Below are 26084 nucleotides of genomic sequence, written 5' to 3'. Positions count from 1 at the left end.
CCTCCACTCTGAACGTACACACCCTTACACACAACCTGGCGGCATTAAACCCTCTTTGCAGTTGCCTGGCATCTGTTGGCGAAGGAGGGAGATTAATCATTAGCTCGTCAGAGCTCGCCCTGGGCCACCGCCCACTGCAGCTACTCCCTGAAGGCAGTCAGAGACCTCAATCTGTCAGCCGAGCGCTGTGTGTGTGTGTGTGTGTGTGTGTGTGTGTGTGTGTGTGTGTGTGTGTGTGGTGTATTGGTGCATGTCATAGACTTATAGGGAGTGTGGAAGGGTGACTGTGTGAGCGTTTGTATGTGGGTGTGTGTCTGTCTGTCTGTGCGCCTGTGTGTATGTGTGTGTGTGTGTTGCAGCAGCAACCTGCAACGCAGTAGACTGACACAGTGTTATGTAAGGCAGCACAGCCAGGGCTCTAAAGTGCTCACCAATTTGGACGCATATACGACTTAATATTTTGCAGTACTACCTGGGGTTTTATTATGGGAGCACCAGCTGAACTAAAAGAAAATCTAAAATAAATAAATGTCTAATAGTTTCACCGCAACGCTCTTCTCCACACTGCTCAAACAAGACAGGCAGCCTAGAGCAAATAAATAAGTTAAAATTATTAAAATAATAAGTTCCAATTGCAGCCTTATTTTCAATATAATCTCTAAGGAAACATAATAGAACTTGTGTTCTATAATAACATTAACATTTTGCTTATTGCATGTAAAACTAAATGCTTTTGCATGGGAATGTCTCATATCCTGTGTGCGTAAAGGTGCACGCACACAATGTTCTCGGGTTTTCATCAATTGCCTTGCATGAACACCAGCTGACAGCAGCATGATAGGCCATGTGTCAGTGTGTATGTGTGTCTTCGAGAGCAGGAGAACCATGCATTTCCTACAGCTTTTGTTAGGAGACCCCACAATAGGGGACAAGGCACGGCCATGCTGACTCACTGACACTCCCTCCAAGAATTGAAGGGAGACCATGGTGTTGTTTAAAAATGTAATGAGTGAGGCAATTCCATCTAGTCCATTAAATGTCATGAGTGGGGTTGAAAGGCCATAAGAAATTGGTACATTGTCCATTACCGTATTTTCAATAGGTTTTTATTCCCAATTCATTAACTCAATTTCAACTAATTCCTGGATTTCAAAACAATAACTTTTATTTTGAAAAACAAGTAGTTGCGTATTGGAATGTATTTGAAAAAACACAAATACATTCCCACGCATAATAATTGTTTTAATGAATACTTCCAAATACAATTTGGTTGACTGTTTTTTTTAATATTTCAAATACTCAAGTCAAATACTCAAATCAAAGTGTATATTACAACCCGATCAGACTGAATCTGTTGATCTGGATGTTGATATGGATTTAAAATGTATCATACTGTGACCAGATCCCAAATATCAGCTCTGGATTTATAAACATAGGAATTTAGAAGGTTTTGCAAACAAATCTTCCAAAATAAGTGCTTACGACTAATACTAAACTCATCTTTTCTTGCCTTCAAATAGAGGTGGACAACCACTTGGGGTTGCAACTGAGCTGGGTGGTTTAAAATACAAACAGCCTAAATAAAAAACTATTGACCACATACCTTTGAATCACATTTTTGGTAGGGATAGGTCTACGGTTGGAAGTGTTCTAGTCTGGGTAGTTTTAGGATAGTTTTAGCAACGTTGTGATTTTACTCAACTGAATCTCCTGAAGAAATCATGGAAACCAGGGGGATGCATTGTTTGATAAGCCTGGCACTATGCATAGGTCTAACCTCTGAGTTCCGCGTGGCAGGCCGGCGCGCTGGGTCAACCTGTGGCTGCAGCAGTCCACCATTCTCTTGAGGATGTACAGGCACTCCCTAAAGGTGGAGAAGAAGGGGTAGTGGCTGATCATGCACAGCGAGGTCAGCGTGCTGTCGCGGTTCCGATTGACCATTTTGGCAGTGCTGCGTTTGTGCCGAGGGGACCTGCCGGCATTTGGCTCACCACCGGGCGGTCCCGGCTCCGTGCCTGGCGTGGACGTGGCTGTTGTGTCGGCACTGGCAGGTGTCGGCAACGTGGAGGCAGTGGGGCAGCCACCGCTGCCATCGGAACCCTCGCTGGTCGCTTCCGCTGTCTGTGCCGCCGTTCCACCACTACCTGCCTTGTCACGGCGGTGCCCCCCACGCTGGAAGGAGCGGTAGAAGTTGACGCAGATGCCGTAGCGCGTGATGCCCGAGTCTTTATCAGTGAGTGCGAAGACGAAGGAGGCGTCGTCACGCAGGCTGACCCGGCGCTGCCGGATGCTCTGGCATCCTTCAGGCTGACAGAAGAAAACCACATCCGGGGACAGGGGGAAGTCCGGGTGGTCCTCCAGCGGGTAGCGACGAAGGAGCTGGGGGGTCTGGGACCCGGTATCAGTGCTGGGCTGCCTGGAAGGTACGATGGAGGGAGAATTGGCATAGAAACAGTATTGTATTAAAAAAATATGCAAAAATCACAAAAACAAAGGCCTAACAATATAATGTGAGGTAGTAGGAATCAGTTTGGGATTGGACTTATCACCCAACCATCCCTACGAAGTCCTCACCTGGCTCCGACCACCACCAGGTAGTCCAGCAGACGGGGGCACATTTTCTTTTTCTCCATCTTTGATTGATGACGTCTTTAAGTCATGGCCACACAGACCTATATCACCTCTCTGGTCAGTCAGCAGCTGTTCAATCACGAAGAGGCAGGGCTAGGTGTGGGAGGAGCATGCAGGACCTTAGTGGTCATTGTGGACATCTGAGAAAAGAATGGAGAAACCTGTAAAACAAGAAACTGTAGTGTGTTACGTCTACGGTTATGCTTTTATGGTTTTCAGCTTTATTCGGTCACTAAAACCTTGTTCACACTGGCAGTTTGAAGTGACTCAACTCCAATTGTTTGGCACACACATCTTTCCTGCAGTCTTTTTTTTTTTTTTTTTTTCACCTTTATTTAACCAGGTAGGCCAGTTGAGAACGACTTCTCATTTACAACTGGGACCTGGCCAAGAAAGCAAAGCAATGCGACACAAGCAACGACACAGAGTTACACATGGCATAAACAAACGTACAGTCAATAACACAATAGAGAGAGAAAAATAAATATGAAAAACTCCTGCAGTCTGAACAGCCCAAAAGCACATGGAATGGGATATTTCAAGCCACATACAAATCTGATTCCTGGCCATGCGATTTATTTTCTCTCGAGTTTTAAGACTGTTATTTGGCATATTTTGTTGCTTTCTAGCTACTCTGTTGACAGTTTGACGAGAACGTGCGGTAGCTAACTAGCTTGTTAATTGTTACCAAACAAATTAGAGAAAGTGCTAGAAAGCTGAAAAACTACCTAGATAGCTAGTTGACTGCTGTGGTCAGCCTAAAAAGACTCGTTTTGATAGAAAGCACGAGCACCGCCAATCAACCTACACCACTGCGCGCACACCCGTCGTTACTATGAAAACTAGCATAACCATGTCAGCAAATGGCCGCGGTCTGAATACACACAAATGCAGTTTGATCAATTGTAACTTACTGTTTGAAAAGTCAGTATTTCAAAACGGATTTGAGCATTAAGGCCTGCTGTGTGAACAAGGCTAAAGTAGCTAGGGTAATTGTACATTTTTTTAATGGAAATCTATTGCCTAAAAAAAAGTGTCGTTAAATTGAAAAAGCAGCTAACCCCACAAGGCTTATTTGTTTAACACTGTTTTGTAATTCAAGCTTGTCTAGCTAATACTGCTATGACAAGCTTGAACAAGTTTGTTAAAAAATTACTAATTTGAGGTAGTGTGTGCCGTGCACATGCACAGTTTTAGGGACTCTACAGAAAGGAGAGTTCCCAGGAGTGTGAAGGTGAACGGAAAGGCTCTGGAGCAACGAACCGTCCTTGCTGTCTCTGCCTAGCCGGTTCCCCTTTTTCCACTGGGATTCTCTGCCTCTAACCCTATTACAGGGGCTGAGTCACTGGCTTACTAGGGCTCTTTCATACCGTCCCTAGGAGGGGTGCGTCACTTGAGTGGGTTGAGTCACTGATGTGATCTTCCTGTCTGGGTTGGCCCCCCTTGGGTTGTACCGTGGCGGAGATATTTATGAGCTATACTCGGCCTTGTCTCAGGATGGTAAGCTGGTGGTTGAATATATCCCTCTAGTGGTGTGGGGGCTGTGCTTTGGCAAAGTGGGTGGGGTTATATCCTTCCTGTTTAGCCCTGTCCGGGGGTGTCATCGGATGGGGCCACAGTGTCTCCTGACCCCTCCTGTATTTATGCTGCAGTAGTTTATGTGTCGGGGGGCTAGGGTCAGTTTGTTATATCTGGAGTACTTCTCCTGTCCTATCCGGTGTCCTGTGTGAATTTAAGTATGCTCTCTCCAATTCTCTCTTTCTTTCTCAGAGGACCTGAGCCCTAGGACCATGCCTCAGGACTACCTGACATGATGACTCCTTGCTGTCCCTAGTCCACCTGGCCGTGCTGCTGCTCCACTTTCAACTGTTCTGCCTGTGATTATTATTATTTGACCATGCTGGTCATTTATGAACATTTGAACATCTTGGCCATGTTCTGTTATAATCTCCACCCGACACAGCCAGAAGAGGACTGGCCACCCCACATAGCCTGGTTCCTCTCTAGGTTTCTTCCTAGGTTTTGGCCTTTCTATGGAGTTTTTCCTAGCCACCGTGCTTCTACACCTGCATTGCTTGCTGTTTGGGGTTTTAGGCTGGGTTTCTGTACAGCACATTGAGATATCAGCTGATGTACGAAGGGTTATACAAATAAATTTGATTTGATTCCCACCCCACCTCAGACAGTGCGGACAATTACCATTGGAAACATGTCCACTCCGGGCAAATATCTTAAGAATCTACAATCAGTTGTCTCTTTTATGTGACCAACTTTTCAGTTAGTTAGCCTTTATGCATCATTATGATTACACTTTTAGTTTTGTTTGGGGGTGATGAAAAAGCAGCCAGTTAATACAAATGGTTCTCTATTCTATGCGAGTCCTTTTGAACCAGGTGTATTTCTTGGAGCATTGCTATATCAACATGGTTTCTTGCTAGGACATCAAGACAGCTGGAACATTTCATAGGACAGTTTAAGCCTTCCAGATTCCAAGAGAGAATAGCTAGCATTACCATTGTTAAAAAAAACATATATATTATTAATGATGTAATTGTTATCTTTAGTGTTAATAAACCCCCCCCCCCCCCGAACCACTTCACTCCCCAACCCTCCATTCCCTGGTTCACCACCCAAAGGACATCCAGCCAACTTGACACACTGTGGCAAGCATTGGAGTCAACATGGGCCAGCATCCCTGTGGAATGCTTTCAACACCTTTTAGAGTCCCATGCCCTGACAAAATGAGTCTGTTCTGAGAGTAAAAGGGGGTGTAACTCAATATTAGGAAGGTGTTCCTAATGTTTGGTATACTCAGTGCATGTGCTCTATGTATAAAAATGTTGTTGTTTTTTAAAGGTGAGGGTATGCGCAAGAAGAAATACATTCTATAATCTAGATATTCACAATAATTCAATCATGGCCTTTAGGCTAAGTCCTAATAATGATCAGTTGTCTCTGTATCTCGGTTAGCAACTACTGTTGCTAGTCAATTAACACTATTGGTAATCACTGTAGAAAGCTAGATGTACTCGCTTTTTCATCTAATTTGATTAGTATTAGCTATCAACACAGCACTTTCAAATGGTGAATGTATGACGTTTAGCGCTTATAGACAGCTAGCTAATTCAGAAAAAATATGCAGCCAAGGCTAAATACATGAGTGTGTTGATGCTAGCTAATGAAAGTGCTAACTAGTGCTTGATAACTACGTCGCACATGGAAGTATGATTACAAGGAAAACTCACAAACACCAACAGTGGCATTTCTGTGTTGAATCTACACCTCTACTTCACATCTACTGCAAAATGTGACAATAAGCTCTCCTTCAGGCAATTTCTATACTGAGCCTCCTTTCTGTTGGAGGCACTTGTAGGACTTAGGCAGACTTTTCAATAGCGGGTCTCAAAGTAAGCAGCTTAGGGGGTAAAGGGGTCCTGTGCGAGAGATCTTCCGGGAATGTAAGCTCCCTCAGAGCTTGCACTGTAGTCCAGCCATCACTCTAACAGGTACTGGCAGCAGGCTCAGCAAACATGAGTAACCATGACCATCCCCCACTGCTGAACCACTTGGATAAGAACCAAATATACCCAAAATGGTATATTTTATGATAAAATGGTACATTAATACTAGATACCGTTACATTTTGCATTTGACATTTTAGTAATTTAGCAGATGCTCTTATCCAGACCGACTTACAGGAGCAATTATGCTTCAGTGCCTTGCTCATGGGCACGTAGACAGATTTTTCACCTCTTAACCGCTAGGCTACCTGCCGCCCACTTAAGGAACATTTTAAAGATCGGAGGCAGTCTGGGAAGCGTGTCAGTCAACAAGGGTGGTCATTTTAATCAAATGGCTGCCATTTGGATTTTCCTGTACTTAGAATATTGAAAATGGAACAATACAGCTCTACCTTTTTGAATGGGATGTATGGTACACAATACTAAGGCTACCATTACTTATTATGCAAGGGTATCGTATACCAGGGTATCGCCCAAGCCTCTGGAACAGTAATTTAAGGGGCACATTTCCACCACATTTCTGCATAAAGTTATGGACACATATACACTGACTGTATAAAACATTAGGTACACCTGCTCTTTCCATGACAGACTGACCAGTTGAAAGCTATGATCCCTTATTGATGTCACTTGTTAAAACCTCTTGAAACTAGGGGGCACTATTTTTATTTTTTGGAAAAATAACGTTCCCAAAGTAAACCGCCTATTTCTCAGGACCAGATGCTAGAATATGCATATAATTGACAGCTTAGGATAGAAAACACTCTAAAGTTTCCAAAACTGTAAAAAATATTGTCTGTGCGTATAACAGAACTGATATTGCAGGCGAAATCCTGAGGAAAATCCAATCAGGAAGTGACTTATTTTGAAACCCCTGTCTTTCTATACATCCCTATTGCCCATTGAAAGGGATATCAACCAGATTTCTTTTTCTGTGGCTTCCCTAATGTGTCTACAGCCTTTAGACGTAGTTTCAGGTCTTTATTTTGAAGAATGAGCGTAAACGACTACATTGCGTCAGTGGCCAGCTGAGGGCTCTCAGAGTGATTCTTGCGTAAAAGACAGAGGTAGTAATTTTTCCTCTCGCTCCTACTGAAAAGCCAATTGTCCCGGTTGATATATTATCGAATAGATATTTGAAAAACACCTTGAGGATTGATTATAAAAAACATTTGCCATGTTTCTATCGATATTATGGACATCATTTGGAAACATTTTCGGTGTCGTCGTGACCGCTATTTCCAGTGGATTTCTCAACATAACGTGATCAACAAAAGGAGGTATTTTGGGTATAAAAAAATAATCTTTATGGAACAAAAGGAACATTTGCTGTCTAACTGGGAGTCTCGTCAGTGAAAACATCCGAAGATCAAAGGTAAACGGTTAATTTAATTGCTTTTCTGATTTTCGTGACCAAGCTTCCTGCTGCTAGCTGGACATAATGCTATGCTGGGCTATCGATAAACTTAAACAAACGCTTGTCTTGCTTTGGCTGTAAAGCATAATTTCAAAATCTGAGATGACAGGGTGATTAACAAAAGCTGTGTTACACTATATTTCACTTGTGATTTCATGAATATGAATATTTTCTAGTAATATTTTTTGACCGTCGCGCTATACTAATTAGTGTAGTTGATGACAATTCTCCCGGATCTGGGATGGGTAGTTCCAAGAGGAACCTCTTGGGGCTAGGGGGCAGAATTTTCACTTTTGGATAAATAGCGTGCCCAATTTCAACTTCCTGCTACTCATGCCAAGAATATAAGATATGCATATTATTCATAGATTTGGATAGAAAACACTCTGAAGTTTCTAAAACTGTTTGAATCATGTCTGTGAGTATAACATAACTTATGTATCAGGCAAAACCCAGAGGACTAACTGTTCAGATTCTTTTTTTTTTTCCTCTCTCTGTTCCCTGAGGTGTTATTGCCAAGGGATATTTCTTAAAAACCTGTTTTCAGTTCCTACCGCTTCCACTGGATGTCCCCAGTCTTCAGAATTTGGTTGAGGTTATTCCTTTGTGCAATGAAGAAGTAGGCCAACTAGGAACTGGGTACACTTTTGTGAGTTGCGCAAGACGTGAAAAGTGGCACTGGTTTGTTTTCATTCCTGTATTGAACACAGATTGCCCCGTCTACAATTTGATCGATTATTAACGTTTAAAAATACCTAAAGTTGTATTACAAAAGTAGTTTGAAATATTTTGGCAAAGTTTATAGGCAACTTTTGAAATATTTTGTAGTGACGTTGCGTTATTTGTAAGATGTTTTTTTCTGGATCAAACTCGCTTTATAAATGGACATTTTGGATATATATGGACGGAATTAAATCGAACAAAAGGACCAATTGTGATGTTTATGGGACATATTGGAGTGCCAACAAAAGAAGCTCAAAGGTAATACATGTTTTATATTTTATTTCAGTGTTTTGTGTAGCAAAACCTTTGTTTACTGCTGGTGCAGATGGTGCAGGCTATCAGATAATAGCTTCTTATGCTTTCGCCGAAAAGCATTTTTAAAATCTGACATGTTGGCTGGATTCACAACGGGTGTAGCTTTAATTGAGTATCTTACATGTGTGATTTAATGAAAGTTAGAATTTTATAGTATTTTATTTGAATCTGGCGCTCTGCATTTTCCCTGGCAATTGGCCAGTTGAGACATTTGCGTCCCGCCTATCCCTAATTAGTTTTAAATCCACTTCAATCAGTGTACTGTAGATGAAGTGGAGGAGACAGGTTAAAGAAAGCCTTGAGAGAATTGAGACATGGATTGTGTATTTGTGGAATTCAGAGGGTGAATGGGAAAGACAAAATATTTAAGTGACTTTGAACGGGAGAAAGGAGGCTCAGTATAGAAATTGCCAGAAGGAGAGCTTAGTCACACTGCAGTAGATGTGAAGTAGAGGTGTAGATTCAACACAGAAATGCCACTGTTGGTGTTTGTGCGTTTTCCTTGTAATCATACTTCCATGTGCAACGTAGTTATCAAGCACTAGTTAGCACTTTCATTAGCTAGCATCAACACACTGATGTACAGTTGAAGTCGGACGTTTACATACACTTAGGTTGGAGTCATTAAAACTAATTTTTCAACCACTCAACAAATGTCTTGTTAACAAAACTATGGTTTTGGCAAGTTGGTGAGGACATCTACTTTGTGCATGACACAAGCAATTTTTCCAACAATTGTTTACAGACAGATTATTTTACTTATAACTCACTGGATCACAATTGCAGTGGGTCAGAAGTTTACATACACCAAGTTGACTGCCTTTAAAACACCTTGAAAATTCCAGAAAATTATGTAATGGCTTTAGAAGCTTCTGATAGGCCAATTGACATCATTTGAGTCAATTGGAGGTGTACCAGTGGATGTATTAAGGCCTACCTTCAAACTCAGTACCTCTTTGCTTGACATCATGGGAATATCAAAATAAATCACCCAAGACCTCACAAAATAAATTGTAGACCTCCACAACTCTGGTTCATCCTTGGGAGCAATTTCCAAATGCCTGAGGGTACCACGTTCATCTGTACAAACAATAGTACGCATGCATAAACACCATGGGGCTACGCAGCCATCATACTGCTCAGGAAGGAGACGTATTCTGTCTCCTAGAGATGAGTGTACTTTGGTGCAAAAAGTGCAAATCAATCCCAGTACAACAGCAAAGGACCTTGTGAAGATGGAGGAAACAGGTACAATAGTATCTATATCCACTGTAAAACAAGTCCTATATCGACATAACCTGAAAGGCCGCTTAGCAAGGAAGAAGCCACTGATCCAAAACCACCATAAAAAAAGCCAGACTACGGTTTGCAATTGCATATGGGGACAAAGATCGTAGAGAAATGTCCTCTTGTCTGATGAAACAAAAATATAACTGCTTGGCCATAATGACCATCATTATGTTTGGAGGAAAAAGGGGGAGGCTTGTTAGCCGAAGAACACCATCCCAACCGTGAAGCACGGGGGTGGCAGCATCATGTTGTGGGGATGCTTTGCTGCAGGAGGGACTGGTGTACTTCACAAAATAGATAGCTTCATGAGGTAGGAAAATTATGTGGATAATATATAGAAGCAACATCTCAAGACATCAGTCAGGAAGTTAAAGCTTGGTCGCAAATGGGTCTTCCAAATGGACAATGACCTCAAGCAAGCATACTTCCAAAGTTGTGGCAAAATGGCAAAAGGACAACAGAGTCAAGGTATTGGAGTGGCCATCACAAAGCCCTGACCTCAATCCTATAGAACATTTGTGGGCAGAACTGAAAAAGTGAGTGTGAGCAAGGAGGCCTACAAACCTGACTCAGTTACACCAGCCCATTCAGGAAGAATGGGCTAAAATTCACCCAACTTATTGTGGGAAGCTTGTGGAAGGCTATCCGAAACATTGGACCCAAGTTACATAATTTAAAGGCAATGCTACCAAATACTAATTGAGTGTATGTAAACTTCTGACCCACTGGGAATGTGATGAAATAAATAAAAGCTGAAATAAATCATTCTCTCTATTATTCTGACATTACACATTCTTAAAATAAAGTGGTGATCCTAACTGACCTAAGACAAGGAATGTTTACTAGGATTAAATGTCAGGAATTGTGAAAAACTGAGTTTAAATGTCTTTGGCTAAGGTGTATGTAAACTTCCGACTTCAACTGTATATAGCCTTGGCTACATAATTCTATCACCCGACAAAATGTGATTTCTTTCTTGCTGTATTAGCTAGCTGTCTATAAGCGCCAAACGTCATGCATTCACCATTTGAAAGTGCAGTGTTGATAGCTAATACTAATTAGTCAGTTTTTTTATTTGATAAATTAGCAAAAATTTCAACAAAACTGTTTTTGCTTTGTCATTATGGGTTATTGTGTGTAGATTGATGAGGGGGTAAAAGGATTTAATACATGTCAGAATAAGGCTGTAACCTAACAAAATGTGGAAAAAGTCAAGGGGTCTGAATACTTTACGAATGACTGATGCATCATGGAGGCCATAGGGATGGCACAGTCCATCAGTCAGATGTGCTACTGAAATTTTAGACGGTTATATTAAGTAAGAACAATGATGCAACACTAATAAAAATATTATTATTTTATAACAAATGCGCTTTCTCCAGCATTGGATAGTAGCCGCAGTCCACGGTTCAAACACACATCAGTGCGCTGTTGAATTGGCGCCTTTCCTAGACCACGTTGCTATGTGCATAATAGCAAAGTTAACCAGCATACTGGTGTTTGCAGCGGAGGCAGTAGCAGAATGAGGAGATGACAAAACAGACCTTGCCTTATTGTCTAAGAAAAGTGAGGAGAGAGGAAACCAACTTAATTAGGTCTATAATCAGTAGCCTAACTGTTAAATGTGCCTGGCTTTATCAACAATATATCTACAGAAATAAGACAGATCCTGCTTCTGTTGCCTGTTTGAGTGTTTGACTGTTTGTTTAATAGCCTGCTGATTCCGTGAGCACCAAGCCTCATGCAATGAATGACATGTCAAGTAAACAACTTCCCAGGCCTCCCGGGTGGCGCAGTGGTTAAGGGCGCTGTAATGCAGCGCCAGCTGTGCCATCAGAGTCCCTGGGTTCGCGCCTGTAACCGGCCGCGACCGGGAGGTCCGTGGGGCGACGCACAATTGGCCTAGCGTCGTCCGGGTTAGGGAGGGATTGGTCGGTAGGGATCTCCTTGTCTCATCGCGCACCAGCGACTCCTGTGGCGGGCCGGGCGCAGTGCGGGAGTTGTAGCAATGAGACAAGATAGTAGCTACTACAACAATTGGATACCACGTAATTGGGGAGAAAAAGGGGTAAAATTCAAAATAAATAAATAAATTTTTAAAAAGTAAACAACTTCCCAAATTTGATTGTTTTTAATCTTTGCTTTCCTGTAAGAAAGGCTTTAAACTAGTACAGCCTCTCTGGTATTATTGATTTGTCCAAAAAATTTAATGTATATTTGTTATTATTACTATTATTATGATCATAAGTAACGTCATTGTCATTAGTACCCTTAGGATATCAGCCTTGTATAACCACCATTGAGCTGTTGGCCTAAGAGCTCATCCTGTTTAGTCTGAATACCGTAACTTACTTCGGTCTACATTTCAATACTTATCTAGGCTACTGTATCAATCATTCATTCATGTCATCACACAGCATACAAGTCATTCATGATTTGAAATGCAATCAAACATTTTCGTTTTAAAACATAATAAAGCCAGCCTTGAATAATTAGTTTAAACAATAAACAAACCGTTCCATTACGGAAATTGCATTCATGAATGAATGCTCCTGTTTTGAGTCTTTGCTGTAATAAAGGCTTAACAAAAACACAATTTTACAGAGTCTCTGGTAGGCTTATAATTTATTTAGTGTTGTTTACATTGTTCCAAAGGGTCAAAAAATCTTAGCGTTTGGCACAGATAACATACACCCAGCTCTTGCTCCTTATCTTATCTTTCTTGTTCTCTAGTATTTTCCACAACTAGTCAAATGTATTCCACCCATCTGACTTTCCATTTACCTCCTGAGCAACCAGTAAACGTTCCCCCATTCCCAGTTTATTTTTCACGTCCTCTGCATCTATTTTGCTGTCACGTGTTATAGTCGGTATTCAGTTTGTTATAAACAATTTATTTATGTTATGATATTCTATAAAAGTCAGGCCTCATATTCGGACTGGATAGGTTTTACTGGGGGAGGTCGGGAAATGTGATTATGTGCACAAGTATACAACACCATATCTGTCATTTTAGTTCTGTCCGAATCTGCCATGTCAGTATTTGCTTTACATGGCATGAGAGTAACAACTCCAGCCAGAATAACCTACTTTTTTTGGCGAACTCCAATGTCCTCTGACAATACTAGTCCCGTGCGAATCGACATCCCTGTGTTTTGAGAGAAATGTCTGTGTTTGACAGCTTGCGGTTCGTGCAACAATAAATTATTTGAAAGATTTAACTATGTGCTACGCATAAGCTTTATATATATATGAATGGCCTACATGTAGCCTATCAACTTTCACAATGAATGCTTTTGTTTATATAATTGAATACTGCCAAATGCATCAGTAAAAACTATTGAGCCTATTAAATGCAAACCTTGCTGTTAGATAGGAAAGCAGCATAGCTGAACTAAACGTTTAGAAATGACAACTTCAGTGCTTCATTTGTAAATTGGGAGGTGCCGGGAAAAAAACGAACGCATAAACAAATGAATAAATAAACTTTATAATAAAGCATTGCATGTATATCATTGCATTTGCATAGTAGCATAGAGCATTAGAGTAGAGGCGTGCGCTATCGTGCATACATTTATTTTGCCCCCCCACACCAAACGCGGTCACGACACGCAGGTTAAAATATCAAAACAAACTCTGAACCAATGACATTAATTTGGGGACAGGCCGAAAAGCATTAAACATGTATGGCAATTTGCTAGCTAACGTTAATTTGTCCAATTTAGCTAGCTTGCTGTTGCTAGCTAATTTGTCCTGGAATATAAACATTGAGTTGTTATTTTACCTGAAATGCACAAGGACCTCTATTCCGACAATTTATCCACACATAAAACGGCCAACCGAATCATTTCTAGTCATCTCTCCTCCTTCTAGGCTTTTTCATCGTTTAATTTATATGGTGATCGCATCTAAACTTTCATTGTATTACCACGTTCACCGGCAAAACAGTTCGCGACGTGTCCAGTCTGGTCAGCATGTTACAGAAGTTGCACACATGGGGAGATTTTATTGTAGCCTAGGATCGGGGAAAATTTTGGCCTTTTATAAACTCATTTCATGCAGTTTTACATAATTTTACATGACTGGAGACTTTGGCATAATATTTTTTTAATACCTCAAATTATCGAAATGGCAGGCTACTCTGACACTGAGAATCTGAGATCAATAAAAACGACCTTGTCTTGAATCCATCAATAGCCTAGGTCTAGGTGTGTGGAGCCACATTGTAGGCTACAATATCAGGAAATGAGTCCTAAAAATGCTTTCCAGTTTCACAGACTCACCCAATGATGCGCAACTCACTCGTTCTCTCTCTCTTTTGTAAAACAAAATAATTTGATAAAAATATTTTGGTAGTCTACAGCATAGACTCTCTTTTCAGCAGGAGCCAGTTGTTTTCCCTCGATTGTATTTGAAATATTGCTTAAGGCCCGTTTTGTCTGCAGCTGTTTGTTCACTGAGATTTGCCGCGCGTTCCCGCCTGTAGGCTATTCCTTGTTATTTGGGCTACAATCCACAGCGCAGCAATTTAAATAAGATATTGAACCTCTGTGGCTAAATTATAGACTTTATCATGGTGAGGTAGGCTATTCAGAATGATTTCATTTATTTCTTAACAGACAGCAGTAATTCTATAACTTTGGCAAATGTATTTCCATTTTTAAGGGGTGCTGCAGTCTGTTCAGAAACCTTCAGGCAGCTATGAATCTATAAGATAATCAATTATTAAAGTGCAACGCTGGAGAGATGAGAGTTGCAGGCTCATGTCTATCAGAGCAGAGACATGATAGAAAGTGAATCTCATTCTAGTTTGGTGAGAGATACTGGCGCGCTTCTCACACAGCCACGCGTTGGACTCAAACATAGGTTACAATGTTGCGCAAACCATAAACCCAACCCAAATTGATTCTTAGAATATTAGGCCCGGGCTGAAAATCTACTTTTTCACATAACAATTTTTGTGGGGTCAGGAGAATTAACGAAGAGGCAATTCGAATATACATGGAAGGCTTTTATTCAAATGTTTACATTGCAAAAAGTGAAAATAATTTTTCATGCCAGGAGAGGTACCGGATCCGGCCAAATAGGTTCCGGAACAAAACAGTCCAAAACGGAGAGGTGCCACATCCTGTTCCGGTAGGATCCGGCTCAAAGTAGGCTCTAGTTAACTTTCTCATCCATTGCTTTAAAACACATCAAGTGCAATTGCACTGCTTAGCTCACATCTGAAGGCTGGGGGGCATCTAGGACGTACTGCGGATCGCTAAAATATCCTAATGATTATGATCACACTTCCTCAATTCAAATATTATGGCGACACTATACCAAAGACGGTTCGGTGTGGTTTAGAATCTTGGGAACCAAGCTTGAATTATCAGTATGGACCCATCACCTGTAATTCTGTATCTATATCATTCTCTAGTAATAATAGTCCTTTGTGAATAGGTCTTTAGCAGTGGTGTAAAGTACTTATGTAGTACTTAAGTAGTACTTTACTATTTATATTTTTGATTACATTTACCTGACTTTATTCCAAAGGACAATAATGTACTTTTTACTCCATATATTTTCCCTGACACCCAAAAGTACTCGTAAAATGTTTTATGCTTAGCAGGACAGGAAAATGGTCCAATTCACACACTTATCAAGAGAACATGCCTGGTCATCTCTACCGCCTCTGATCTGGCGAACTCACTAAACACAAATGCTTCGTTTGTAAATTATGTTGGAGTGTGTCCCTGGCAAAAATAAAATAAAAAATGTGCTGTCTGGTTTTGCTTAATATAAGGAACATGAAATGATTTATACTTTTACTTTTGATACTTAAGTATATTTTAGCAATTACATTTACTTTTGATACTTAAGTTAATTTCAAACCAAATACTTTTAGACTTTTACTCAAGTAGTATTTTACTGGGTCACTTACACTTGAGTCATTTTCTCTTAAGGTAATTTTACTTTTACTTAAGTATGATAATTGGGTACTTTTCCCCACCACTGGTCTTTGGTCATACCTGTCACATAAAGAGAGCAAGGGTTGAGGGAATAGGGAATGTTTTTCCTAAACAAATTTCGGTAACATTTCGGATTTCGGTAACAGAACAGACAACTCTTGGTCGACCAAGAGTTTATTATTTTATTCGGGGACAGCCTAAACTCGCATTAATATTTTCTATGACCACACCATTGTTGTGGTACGCCCTCACCATTCCAACGCAGAAAAGCTGCTTTTTAACTAAAACATTTTTGAAATGGAAGGAAAACTAGTTCACTCATTGTATATTTCATAGAAATCTGGAAACCCTGGACAGTTACTTAAAGGGAGCTAAGTTCATTGTGCATGACACCACAAAGTAATGCTTGCAAGGCCTGTGGCATTCTGGTATGCCTAACAGGTATCTGATATTCCCAGAAAAGCTGTGCTGATGTTGAATTATAAGCCCGTCTGATGAGGCACTTTCCTAACGCTAGAGAGAGGGCATTTGCTGAGCTAGAGTACTGCATTATCTCACAGACGACAGATCAGGTCTGTCAAATAATTTGTAGTGAGGACTGCAAACTCAAGTGTTTGAGAACATGAGAAGTAATCCAGCTAAGCATTTATGAAGATGTAGCCCAAAGGACAGGGGATTTGAAACGTGGAAATAAGCTTTCTACACATCCAACCTTTACAACTTCACCAGCCCATGACTAAGACGTTGGAATTCAAAACACACGTTGCAAATTCAACATAATCAGGAAAAGTGACCAGTGAGTTTGTGTATCATAGGCTATAGGTCTCATTGTGCCACATTCAAAGAACTAGTACTCCTCTTCTAAAAAAAATACATTTTGATAAGACGTATACTTCTATCATAATGAAATACTCTGATTAGGAAGTGCTTGTGAAGAATCGCTTGGGCTGCAAGTCTCTCGCAGCGCTCGACCCAGCAAAACTATCAATCTGCCTGGATGGCAATGGGTGGAAATTAAGGCATGATTCAGTGATTAGAGCAGACACTTCTGCTCAGAAAGCAGTTTTTGCTAAGAGTCAAAATATCTCACAAATCAGCCTGTGGACAGAGATTTGAGATTGATAGCTGGGCTGACATTGTAAGTTAACAGGAAATGGGACATTTGGATAGTAAATACGGCAAGACATAAACATGTCTCCAAGTACCGTTTAGGGTACAGAACAGATTAACATACCTGAAGAGCCTGAAGCGACTTAATGGAGGCATGTGTCTGACATGTGAATTTGAAAACATATATATATTTCACCTTTATTTAATAAGGCCTATGACAAACTCATCTACACATACAGTGGGGCAAAAAAGTATTTAGTCAGCCACCAATTGTGCAAGTTCTCCCACTTAAAAAGATGAGAGAGTCCTGCAATTTTCATCATAGGTACACTTCAACTATGACAGACAAAATGAGAAAAAAAATCCAGAAAATCACATTGTAGGATGTTTTATGAATTTATTTGCAAATTATGGTGGAAAATAAATATTTGGTCACCTACAAACAAGCAAGATTTCTGGCTCTCACAGACCTGTAACTTCTTCTTTAAGAGGCTCCTCTGTCCTCCACTCGTTACCTGTATTAATGGCACCGGTTTGAACTTGTTATCAGTATAAAAGACACCTGTCCACAACCTCAAACAGTCACACTCCAAACTCCACTATAGCCAAGACCAAAGAGCTGTCAAAGGATACCAGAAACAAAATTGTAGACCTGCACTAGGCTGGGAAGACTGAATCTGCAATAGGTAAGCAGCTTGGTTTGAAGAAATCAACTGTGGAAGCAATTATTAGGAAATGGAAGACATACAAGACCACTGATAATCTCCCTCGATCTGGGGCTCCACGCAAGATCTCACCCCGTGGGGTCAAAATGATGACAAGAACAGTGAGCAAAAATCCCAGAACCACACGGGGGGACCTAGTGAATGACCTGCAGAGAGCTGGGACCAAAGTAACAAAGCCTACCATCAGTAACACACTACGCCGCCAGGGACTCAAATCCTGCAGTGCCAGACGTGTCCCCCTGCTTAAGCCAGTACATGTCCAGGCCCATCTGAAGTTTGCTAGAGAGCATTTGGATGATCCAGAAGAAGATTGGAAGAATGTCATATGGTCAGATGAAACCGAAATATAACTTTTTGGTAAAAACTAAACTCGTCGTGTTTGGAGGACTAAAAATGCTGAGTTGCATCCAAAGAACACCATACCTACTGTGAAGCATGGGGGTGGAAACATCATGCTCTGGGGCTGTTTTTCTGCAAAGGGACCAGGACGACCGATCCGTGTAAAGGAAAGAATGAATGGGGCCATGTATCGTGAGATTTTGAGTGAAAACCTCCTTCCATCAGCAAGGGCATTGAAAATGAAACATGGCTGGGTCTTTCAGCATGACAATGATCCCAAACACACCGCCCGGGCAATGAGGGAGTGGCTTCGTAAGAAGCATTTCAAGGTCCTGGAGTGACCTAGCCAGTCTCCAGATCTCAACCACATAGAAAATCTTTGGAGGGAGTTGAAAGTCCGTGATGCCCAGTAACAGCCCCAAAACATCACTGCTCTAGAGGAGATCTGCATGGAGGAACAGGCAAAAATACCAGCAACAGTGTGTGAAAACCTTGTGAAGACTTACAGAAAACATTTGACCTCTGTCATTGCCAACAAAGAGTATATAACAAAGTATTGAGATAAACTTTTGTTATTGACCAAATACTTATTTTCCACCATAATTTGCTAATAAATTCATTCAAAATCCTACAATGTAATTTTCTGGATTTTTTTCTAATTTTGTCTGTCTTAGTTGAAGTGTGCCTATGATGAAAATTACAGGCCTCTCATCTTTTTAAGTGGGAGACTAAATACTTTTTTGCCCCACTATATTGGATAGCCATCTTGCCTTCCCATCTAAAACAATTAAGGCTGGTTCATACCTTACGTACGCAACACAAACAGTAGGCTAAATAAGAGCCTGCATTCTTGTGCAAAATTATGAATTGTTGGGCTGCGCATATCTGTGTAAGTTTGCTACGCAACACCATTTTACATAGCTACTTGTAGTTCTTCCATGCATCAGTACATAGGATATAAACTAAGCTTAAGGCACAATTCATAAAGGAAATATCAGCATACTGAGTCTGTGTAAAACATGCTGGATCTGAGAGAAAAATGTATAGAAAGAAAGAAGAGAATGGAAGTCTAACATCCTTGCTCAACTGGTCATGTGACCTGCTTGCTACACAGTCTATCATCTTTTATTCCGCCTACAGCCCTAGCATCAGCCCTGAGATAATAACAATCAGCATAGTTGTCATAGCAACCCAACCCTGCTTCTTTCTTGCTCAGCTGTGTGTCGGCTATTCTTAAAATCAGAGAATGTTAGTGGGCAGGGCACCATGTTATCAGTGGCACCAAAGGTTTTATTATCTAGGCTAAGGGGCCATTTTACAAAATACGATGAGGTCAAATGAGGAAATTAACCATGACAGCTACAAAGCAAAAACCAGGAAGAATGTGGCCTAAATATGGCTCTGGACTAGGCCTGACCAAACTTAGCACAGAACGGGAAGAGGACAAGTACCTCAAGTAGACTCAAAATATAATGTGAATGGGATCATTAAAAAAATGAGGCTGCAATCTAAAATAGGCATGAATCCTGATGAGTTTCTCTGGCAGAATCTGTACATAACTGGCCTTTCATGTTTGATTACAGCAGCTCTAGTTCATTCAATTTCCTCAATGACGCCTGCAGCTCATTTGTTTAGTTGCTCCTTTCACAATAAAGCCTATTTACCTACCCACAGGCCTCGGATATGGATAATGCTTAATTGTGTGCTCAACTTCAGGTCATGCCCTTACAATATTAAGCAGACGTCAAAGACTGGTACAAACAAATGTCCATGGAAGGTTATTCTCGGGTGTCAAAAAAGGCCCACTCCTATGAATGGTCAACAAAGCAACTAGGCCTATAAACGGTCTAGAATCATCATTTAAGATGCCACCGCATGTACACCGGCCTAGCTTTTTTTCTATCAATAACACAGAGGAAATATTGCCTGAGCCTTCTTCACTGGTTTGTTTACCTTCCTTCTTGGAGTAGCATAATTAATTTACAAATGTGTGGGCGCTAATGCACTAGGGACCTCAGCAGTGAAGTGGCAGCAAATAACAAATCTATGTGGCAATGTAAAAACTGTGCACGCTTGCATCTTGTTCCCAGTAGCCTCCCTTATTTTTTATTTATTTAACCAGGCAAGTCAGTTAAGAACAAATTCTTATTTACAATGACAACCTACCCCGGCAAAACCCGCCCTACGGGACTCCCAATCCCGGCCGGATGGATTCGAACCAGGGACTGTAGTGACGCCTCTTGCACGGAGATGCAGTGCAACATTCCACAACCAGATCAGCTTACCAGTAGCCTATATCTGACAAAGATGGTTGTGTTTGATCTGATGGGTCAAATATTAGCCGCGCAACTTCTTATCTGGGAATATTGAAGACTCGTGTTAAAAGGAACCACCAGCTTTCATATGTTCTCATGTTCTGCGCAAGAAACTTAAACGTTAGCTTTCTTAAATTGCACTTTTACTTTCTTCTCCAACACTTTGTTTTTGCATTATTTTAACCAAATTGAACATGTTTCATGATTTATTTGAGGCTAAATTGATTTTTTTGATGTGTTATATTAAGTTAAAATAAGTGTTCATTCAGTATGGTTGCAATTGTCATTATTACAAATAAATAAACAAATAAATAAATAAATAAAAATCGGCCGATTAATCGGTATCGGCTTTTTTTGGTCCTCCAATAATCAGTATCGGCGTTGAAAAATCATAATCGGTCGACCTCTACTGAAAACAGCCTGTAGCAGACTGCAAAATACTCATTGTGTGTCATTCAGCTGCTAAATGTAAATGCCTCAAGGATCTAGACAACCATTACAAAATAATTCAAACCTGTCCAAGTAACAAACTACCATTAGGATGCCTTCCTCCAATTGGATTCAACTCTAATGAATATGATGTCATAGATGGAATCTGTGTGCAAAAACTAGGGATGGGAATTGCCATCCCTAGAATTGCCAACTCATGATACAATATTGTCACAATACATAGTTGCCGAGAAGAGACGTATTGCGATTAGATGCTGCAAATGTATTGCTATTTGAGGTTCCTAATATATTGCTCAATATACACTATATTAACAAAATTATGTGGACAACCCTTCAAATTAGTGGATTTGGCCATTTCAACCCCACCCGTTGCTGACGTGAAAAAAAATTGAGCACACAACCATGCAATCTCCATACACAAAAATTGGCAGTAGAATGGCTTTACGGAAGAGCTCAGTGACGTTTAATGTGGCACAGTCATAGAAAGCCACCTTTCCAACAAGTCAGTTCGTCAAATTTCTGCACTGCTAGAGCTGCCCCGGTCAACTAGAAGTGATGTTATTGTGAAGTGGAAAGGTCTAGGAGCAACAACGGCTCAGTCGCAAAGTGGTAGGCCACACAAGTTCACAGAATGGGACCACCGAGTGCTGAAGCGCATAGCGTGCACAAATCGTCGGTCCTCACTACAAACTGCCTATGGAAGCAATGTCAGCATAAGGAAATGTTCGTCGGAAGCTTAATGAAATGGGTTTCCATTGACGAGCAGCTGCACACAAACCTAAGATCACCATGTGCAATGCCAAGTGTCAATTTGAGTGGTGTAAACTGCGCTGCCATCGGAGTCTGGAGCAGTGTAAACGCATTCTCTGGAGTGAAGATTCACGCTTCACCATCTGGCAGTCCGACGAACAAATCTGGGTTTGGCAGATGAGAGGAAAATGCTACCTGCCCCAATGCATAGTACCATCTGCAAAGTTTGGTGAAGGAAGAATAATGGTCTGGGGCTGTTTTTCATGGTTCAGGTTAGGCCCCTTAGTTCCAATGAAGGGAAATCTTAATGCTACGGCATACAATGACATTCTAGGCGATTCTGTGCTTCCAACTTTGGGGCAACAGTTTGGGGAAGCCCTTTCCTGTTTCAGACCCTGTGCACAAAGCGAGGTCCATACGGAAATGGTTTGTTGAGATAGGTGTGGAAGAACTTGACTGGCCTGCACAGAGCCCAGACCTCAAGCCCATCAAACACCTTTGGGAGGAATTGGAACACCGACTGCGAACCAGGCCTAAATGTATACAGTTAAGGCCTAGCTAGGCAGTTAATTTCTGTCCAATATACAGCAAAACATTTAACTGCCACCTTCATTATGCCACATTAATGACAACACCAGAGTTTTTATATCTGGCCTGGAATTGAAGGCCCCCAGCATCAACATACAGGGCTGACAACATACACAATTTCCTCACCAAAACCAATAACCCTAATAGCGTCACTGTGTACACTATGCATAGCGTACGTCACTGTGTACACTATGCGTTGCATGTCGGGTTTCGACAGCGGGAGAAAATATTAATAAACACTGAAAAAAAGTTTTAACACTGACATAATATTGAAATAGGATTATTGAAAATACACATTTTAAAGTAGGGGTGACAGAGCTAGAGCTCCTGGTCAAGTTTACCAATCCAACAGCAACACTGACAAAATACAAGATACACTGTAAACCATCTGACAAGAGGTGAGCTCTGGGTCAAGCAATCAAAGCCTTCCTTTCCCAGAGAGCAGAAAATCAGAGTAGGCTAGCGTAATGACTGAACCATGTGAGAGAAAGCAGGTCCCCGCCAATCGAATGATCTTCACAGGCTAAATAATGGCCCAGGTTAAGGCAACAGCTGAATCTGGTCAGAGTGGTCGACTCTGCAGGTGGTACTGACTGGTTATGTAAGCATTGAGGGGAGATATGATTCACACAACATGCAAACCAACTCTAACACTGAATTGCAACCAAAATGGAAAGGATGTAGCCTATTGCAGTGGCCTCACATTTTTAAATAGCCAGATTGTCCCTTTATTGGACAAGACAATGTCTTGTTAGTTTTGCTGCGAACAAAACTAAAACTGCGGAGAGACACCTAGAAACATAAGTACACAAAAGTGCTGTACAGTCGGAAATATTCTGAAATACTGCAGTTTAAAATACTGCATTTTCACCATTCACTGGAAATTGGTGCTCTTGATGGTGTTTCAAAACATGAAAATGACTCCATCACACCAGCTGGCTGGCCATGGTCTTATAGTAAATAAACAAATGTGGCTATTTCTTCACATCTCTTTTGGGCTGCCTAAAGGAACGGATCTTGATGTTGTGGCTAGTGTGTCTGCAATCAGACATAGGCCTGATATAATATATTAATTCTGCCTAGGTGCCTATATGTTATGCTTTCTATCAAATGAAGAAGACACTGACTAGTACAAGCAAAACTGCTTGAATAGTACTCACGCAAGTATTTAAGCTATAGGTTTGAGATTCTCTCATTCTTGCAATGTCATCATAATTTGCCTGATGTGCAACTGCAGCTAGACAGTGCAAGACTCTTCTGCATGGGTGACAATATACATAATTGGTGACAATGGGTCAAAACACCCTTGACCCCAAGATCCAAGGTAGCCTTTACCTTACTTAACTAAAAATAGGGAATTTAGAAAGGTTTTCCCTCAAAGACCTCTGCGTAGCATCCACATCGTGTCTTGCTAGAAGCAGGCTAACTCAGTGTGTGATTGCGGCCTACATGAGCGCCCCCCTCCTCGAGCATCTCATTGTTCCTGCATGAACGCCCCCCTAAGCACGCCATCTTCATGCTTGAGTGACACTTTTGATATTCTGGATATTCTGATTGTCTATGGATTAAAATGTGGGTCAAAAGGGAAATAAGTATTATCTGAGTTTGAAGGACACTGTCTACATGTGTCTTAGCTAGCTAGCGATGTTGCACCTGCCTACCGCCAGCTGTGTACCGGAGTCCGCCTAGCTAGCTAGCTTACTAGCTAGCACACCGTGTCCTTTGCTCCCTGCCGAACACCTGGCCTTGCCGTCGTTAACAGATCTGTGGGAAAGCAGTGTCCGACAGACGGGGGCGAAGTACACCGTCCACTGGTGTCCTAGCTATTGTTAGCTACCTATTCCGCCAGCCAGCTAGCACACTGTGTCCTTTGCTCCCTGCCGAACACCTGCCCTCGCCTTCATTAACAGAACTGCGGGAAAACAGTGCCTGACAGGCGTGAGCGAAGTGCAGTCTACTGGTGTGCTAGCTAGCTACCTATCCCGCCTGCTGTGTACAGGAGTCCTAGCTAGCTAGATAGCTAACACAGTATCCTTCGCTCCCACCTGCCCGAACAACTGCCTTGCCATCGTTAACAAAACTGCGGGAAAGCAGTGCCTGATAGCCAGGGCGAAGGACACCGTCTACCTGGTGATGGTACGTTTGATCCCGGAGCTCCGAGGCACGTGTCAAAATAGCTAAGCAGTGTACTTCAAAGCAGTGTGCCAATCCCTGTATCAATTTATCAGAGCATGTGATCAATGACATCCGAAGCTCCGTTGCACCACCACCTGGTTGGTTTGGTATTGGTTTGGTAGAAGACAAAAAGGCTAGTTGTTGGGGATGTGGGACATCATCTCTAAAAATTTGGCAGCTCTAAATTATTTTGCCAATAGTAACTGTGTTTGTTGGTCAAAGCCTAGAGTAACTAACCTATTTTTGACAGAATTGGGTGGAAAACCTCAAAGCTTAGTTTCCCCATCACTAGGGGTGGTAGGCAGCCTAGTGATTAGAGCGTTGGGCCAGTAGCCAAAAGGTTGCTGGATGGAATCTCCGAGCTGGCAAGGTAAAAATCTGTCGTTCTTCCCCTGAACAAGGCATTTAACCCACTGTTCCCTGGTAGGCCGTAATTGTAAATAAGAATTTGTTCTTAAAGTTCTTAACTGACTTTCCTAGTTAAATTTTAAAAAATAAAATACGGAGGTTTTATCAGCGGTTAGCGTCCAATGTTACAGTGCATTTCCGCCACCTACTGTACTGGAGCGACAAACTCCAGCCTTTGTACCAGAGTCCTAGCTTAAAAATGGATCAATCGAAGTATAAAGAGGGGTGCAGGAACGCCCTGAATTGCGGGCCGCAATGGCACCCTTCTCGGATAGCTACATAGCCTGGGTTGCTGGCTAGGTAGAGCTTAGTTATGATACTACCTCACACTGTCTTGACGGAATAATGACTAAGACCGTGGTGATGTGGACTTAATTATGTTTAACGGAAAAGCTACCGGCAAATGGTTAACAAGTACCATGCCATGTTTAATTACAATTTCAATAAGGACGTGGATATTCTAACGACCTGCATTGAATTATTGTTCCAGTATTTAGCTGATTATTACCATCTATAAATAATCAGCATCCTCCAGAACACAGTTACAGAGCAAACCAACTCCATCACTCATACGTACGTCACGAGTGCATTAGCTAACAGCTATCGTAAGTAGCTAACGTTAGACAGCCAGCTACTTATGATAGCTAACGTTAGCTACTTATGATAGCTATCTTCAAGTTTGTTTACCATGGCAAGTAACATATTTTATCGTCAGTACTAACTGACGTTGTCGCATTTGTGAAATTTGCTACCAAGAAAGATGCGAATAGAAAAATGCAAGAACATCTTACCAGTATGTTAGCTAGGTGGCTAGGAATACCTGCTAGCTAGTTAGCAGTCGTCGTCGGCCTGGTATGTTATTGATGGTAGAATGAAAGCCAGTGAGTGAGATGAATTGAGACGTATTTCAAATAGCGAGATGTAATAAGTATCCTGGATCCATTTTCCAGAGATGGTGATTCAACAGCTCGTCAATGTGTGCTTTAAATCCACACCTAATTGTAGACTGTGAAATGCTTGCTCGCGTATGATTATTGGCTTAAAACCTGTCTTCATAACATTTCCACCAGATCATCTGCAGGGACTGGAGTTCCGCGGATGGGGGCAGACTGTACCATTGTGACACCTATGTGACTCTAGCCACAATAATGATTAGCCACAAAAGTGGAAATTGCTGTTCGTCTTCAAACTAAAAGTCCCTCGTTGAAAGTGATGCAAATATTTCGGTCATGTCATATTTTGACGACATAATGTTTAACAAGGTGGGACTGTTAAACACATTTAACAATCAGTTGAAATCGCACTGTGGATGTATAAGACTTCCTAATTGCATTGGGGGCATACTTATTTAACTGTAAAGCCTTACCTATGGC

The 26084-nt window shown here is 41.4% G+C and overlaps 1 protein-coding gene across 50 annotated transcripts in view; it reads right to left on the bottom strand.

Moving 5' to 3' along the window:
- Positions 1-25858, bottom strand: part of LOC110526181 (MAP kinase-activating death domain protein) — an 83960-nt gene extending 58102 nt beyond the window's left edge. For 49 of the 50 annotated variants that reach the window (XM_090238239.1, XM_090238274.1, XM_090238245.1 and 46 more), the window contains exons 1-3: positions 25503-25858; positions 2575-2792; positions 1778-2416 (exon numbers count right to left, since the gene is read on the bottom strand). In XM_090238239.1, coding sequence (XP_090094365.1) covers positions 1778-2416; positions 2575-2633 — 698 coding nt within the window. In that variant the 5' untranslated portion in view covers positions 2634-2792; positions 25503-25858. The remainder of the gene's footprint in view (positions 1-1777; positions 2417-2574; positions 2793-25502) is intronic. The other variant, XM_090238286.1, reaches the window with a different exon arrangement.
- Between the last annotated feature and the right edge of the window lie 226 nt (positions 25859-26084).

This window comes from Oncorhynchus mykiss, chromosome 6, assembly GCF_057628025.1.
Source record: "Oncorhynchus mykiss isolate SJ-2025 chromosome 6, ASM5762802v1, whole genome shotgun sequence".
NCBI lineage: Eukaryota > Metazoa > Chordata > Actinopteri > Salmoniformes > Salmonidae > Oncorhynchus > Oncorhynchus mykiss.
The sequence above is the reverse complement of the archived record's forward strand: the minus strand, read 5'-3'. Positions and strand labels throughout refer to the sequence as shown.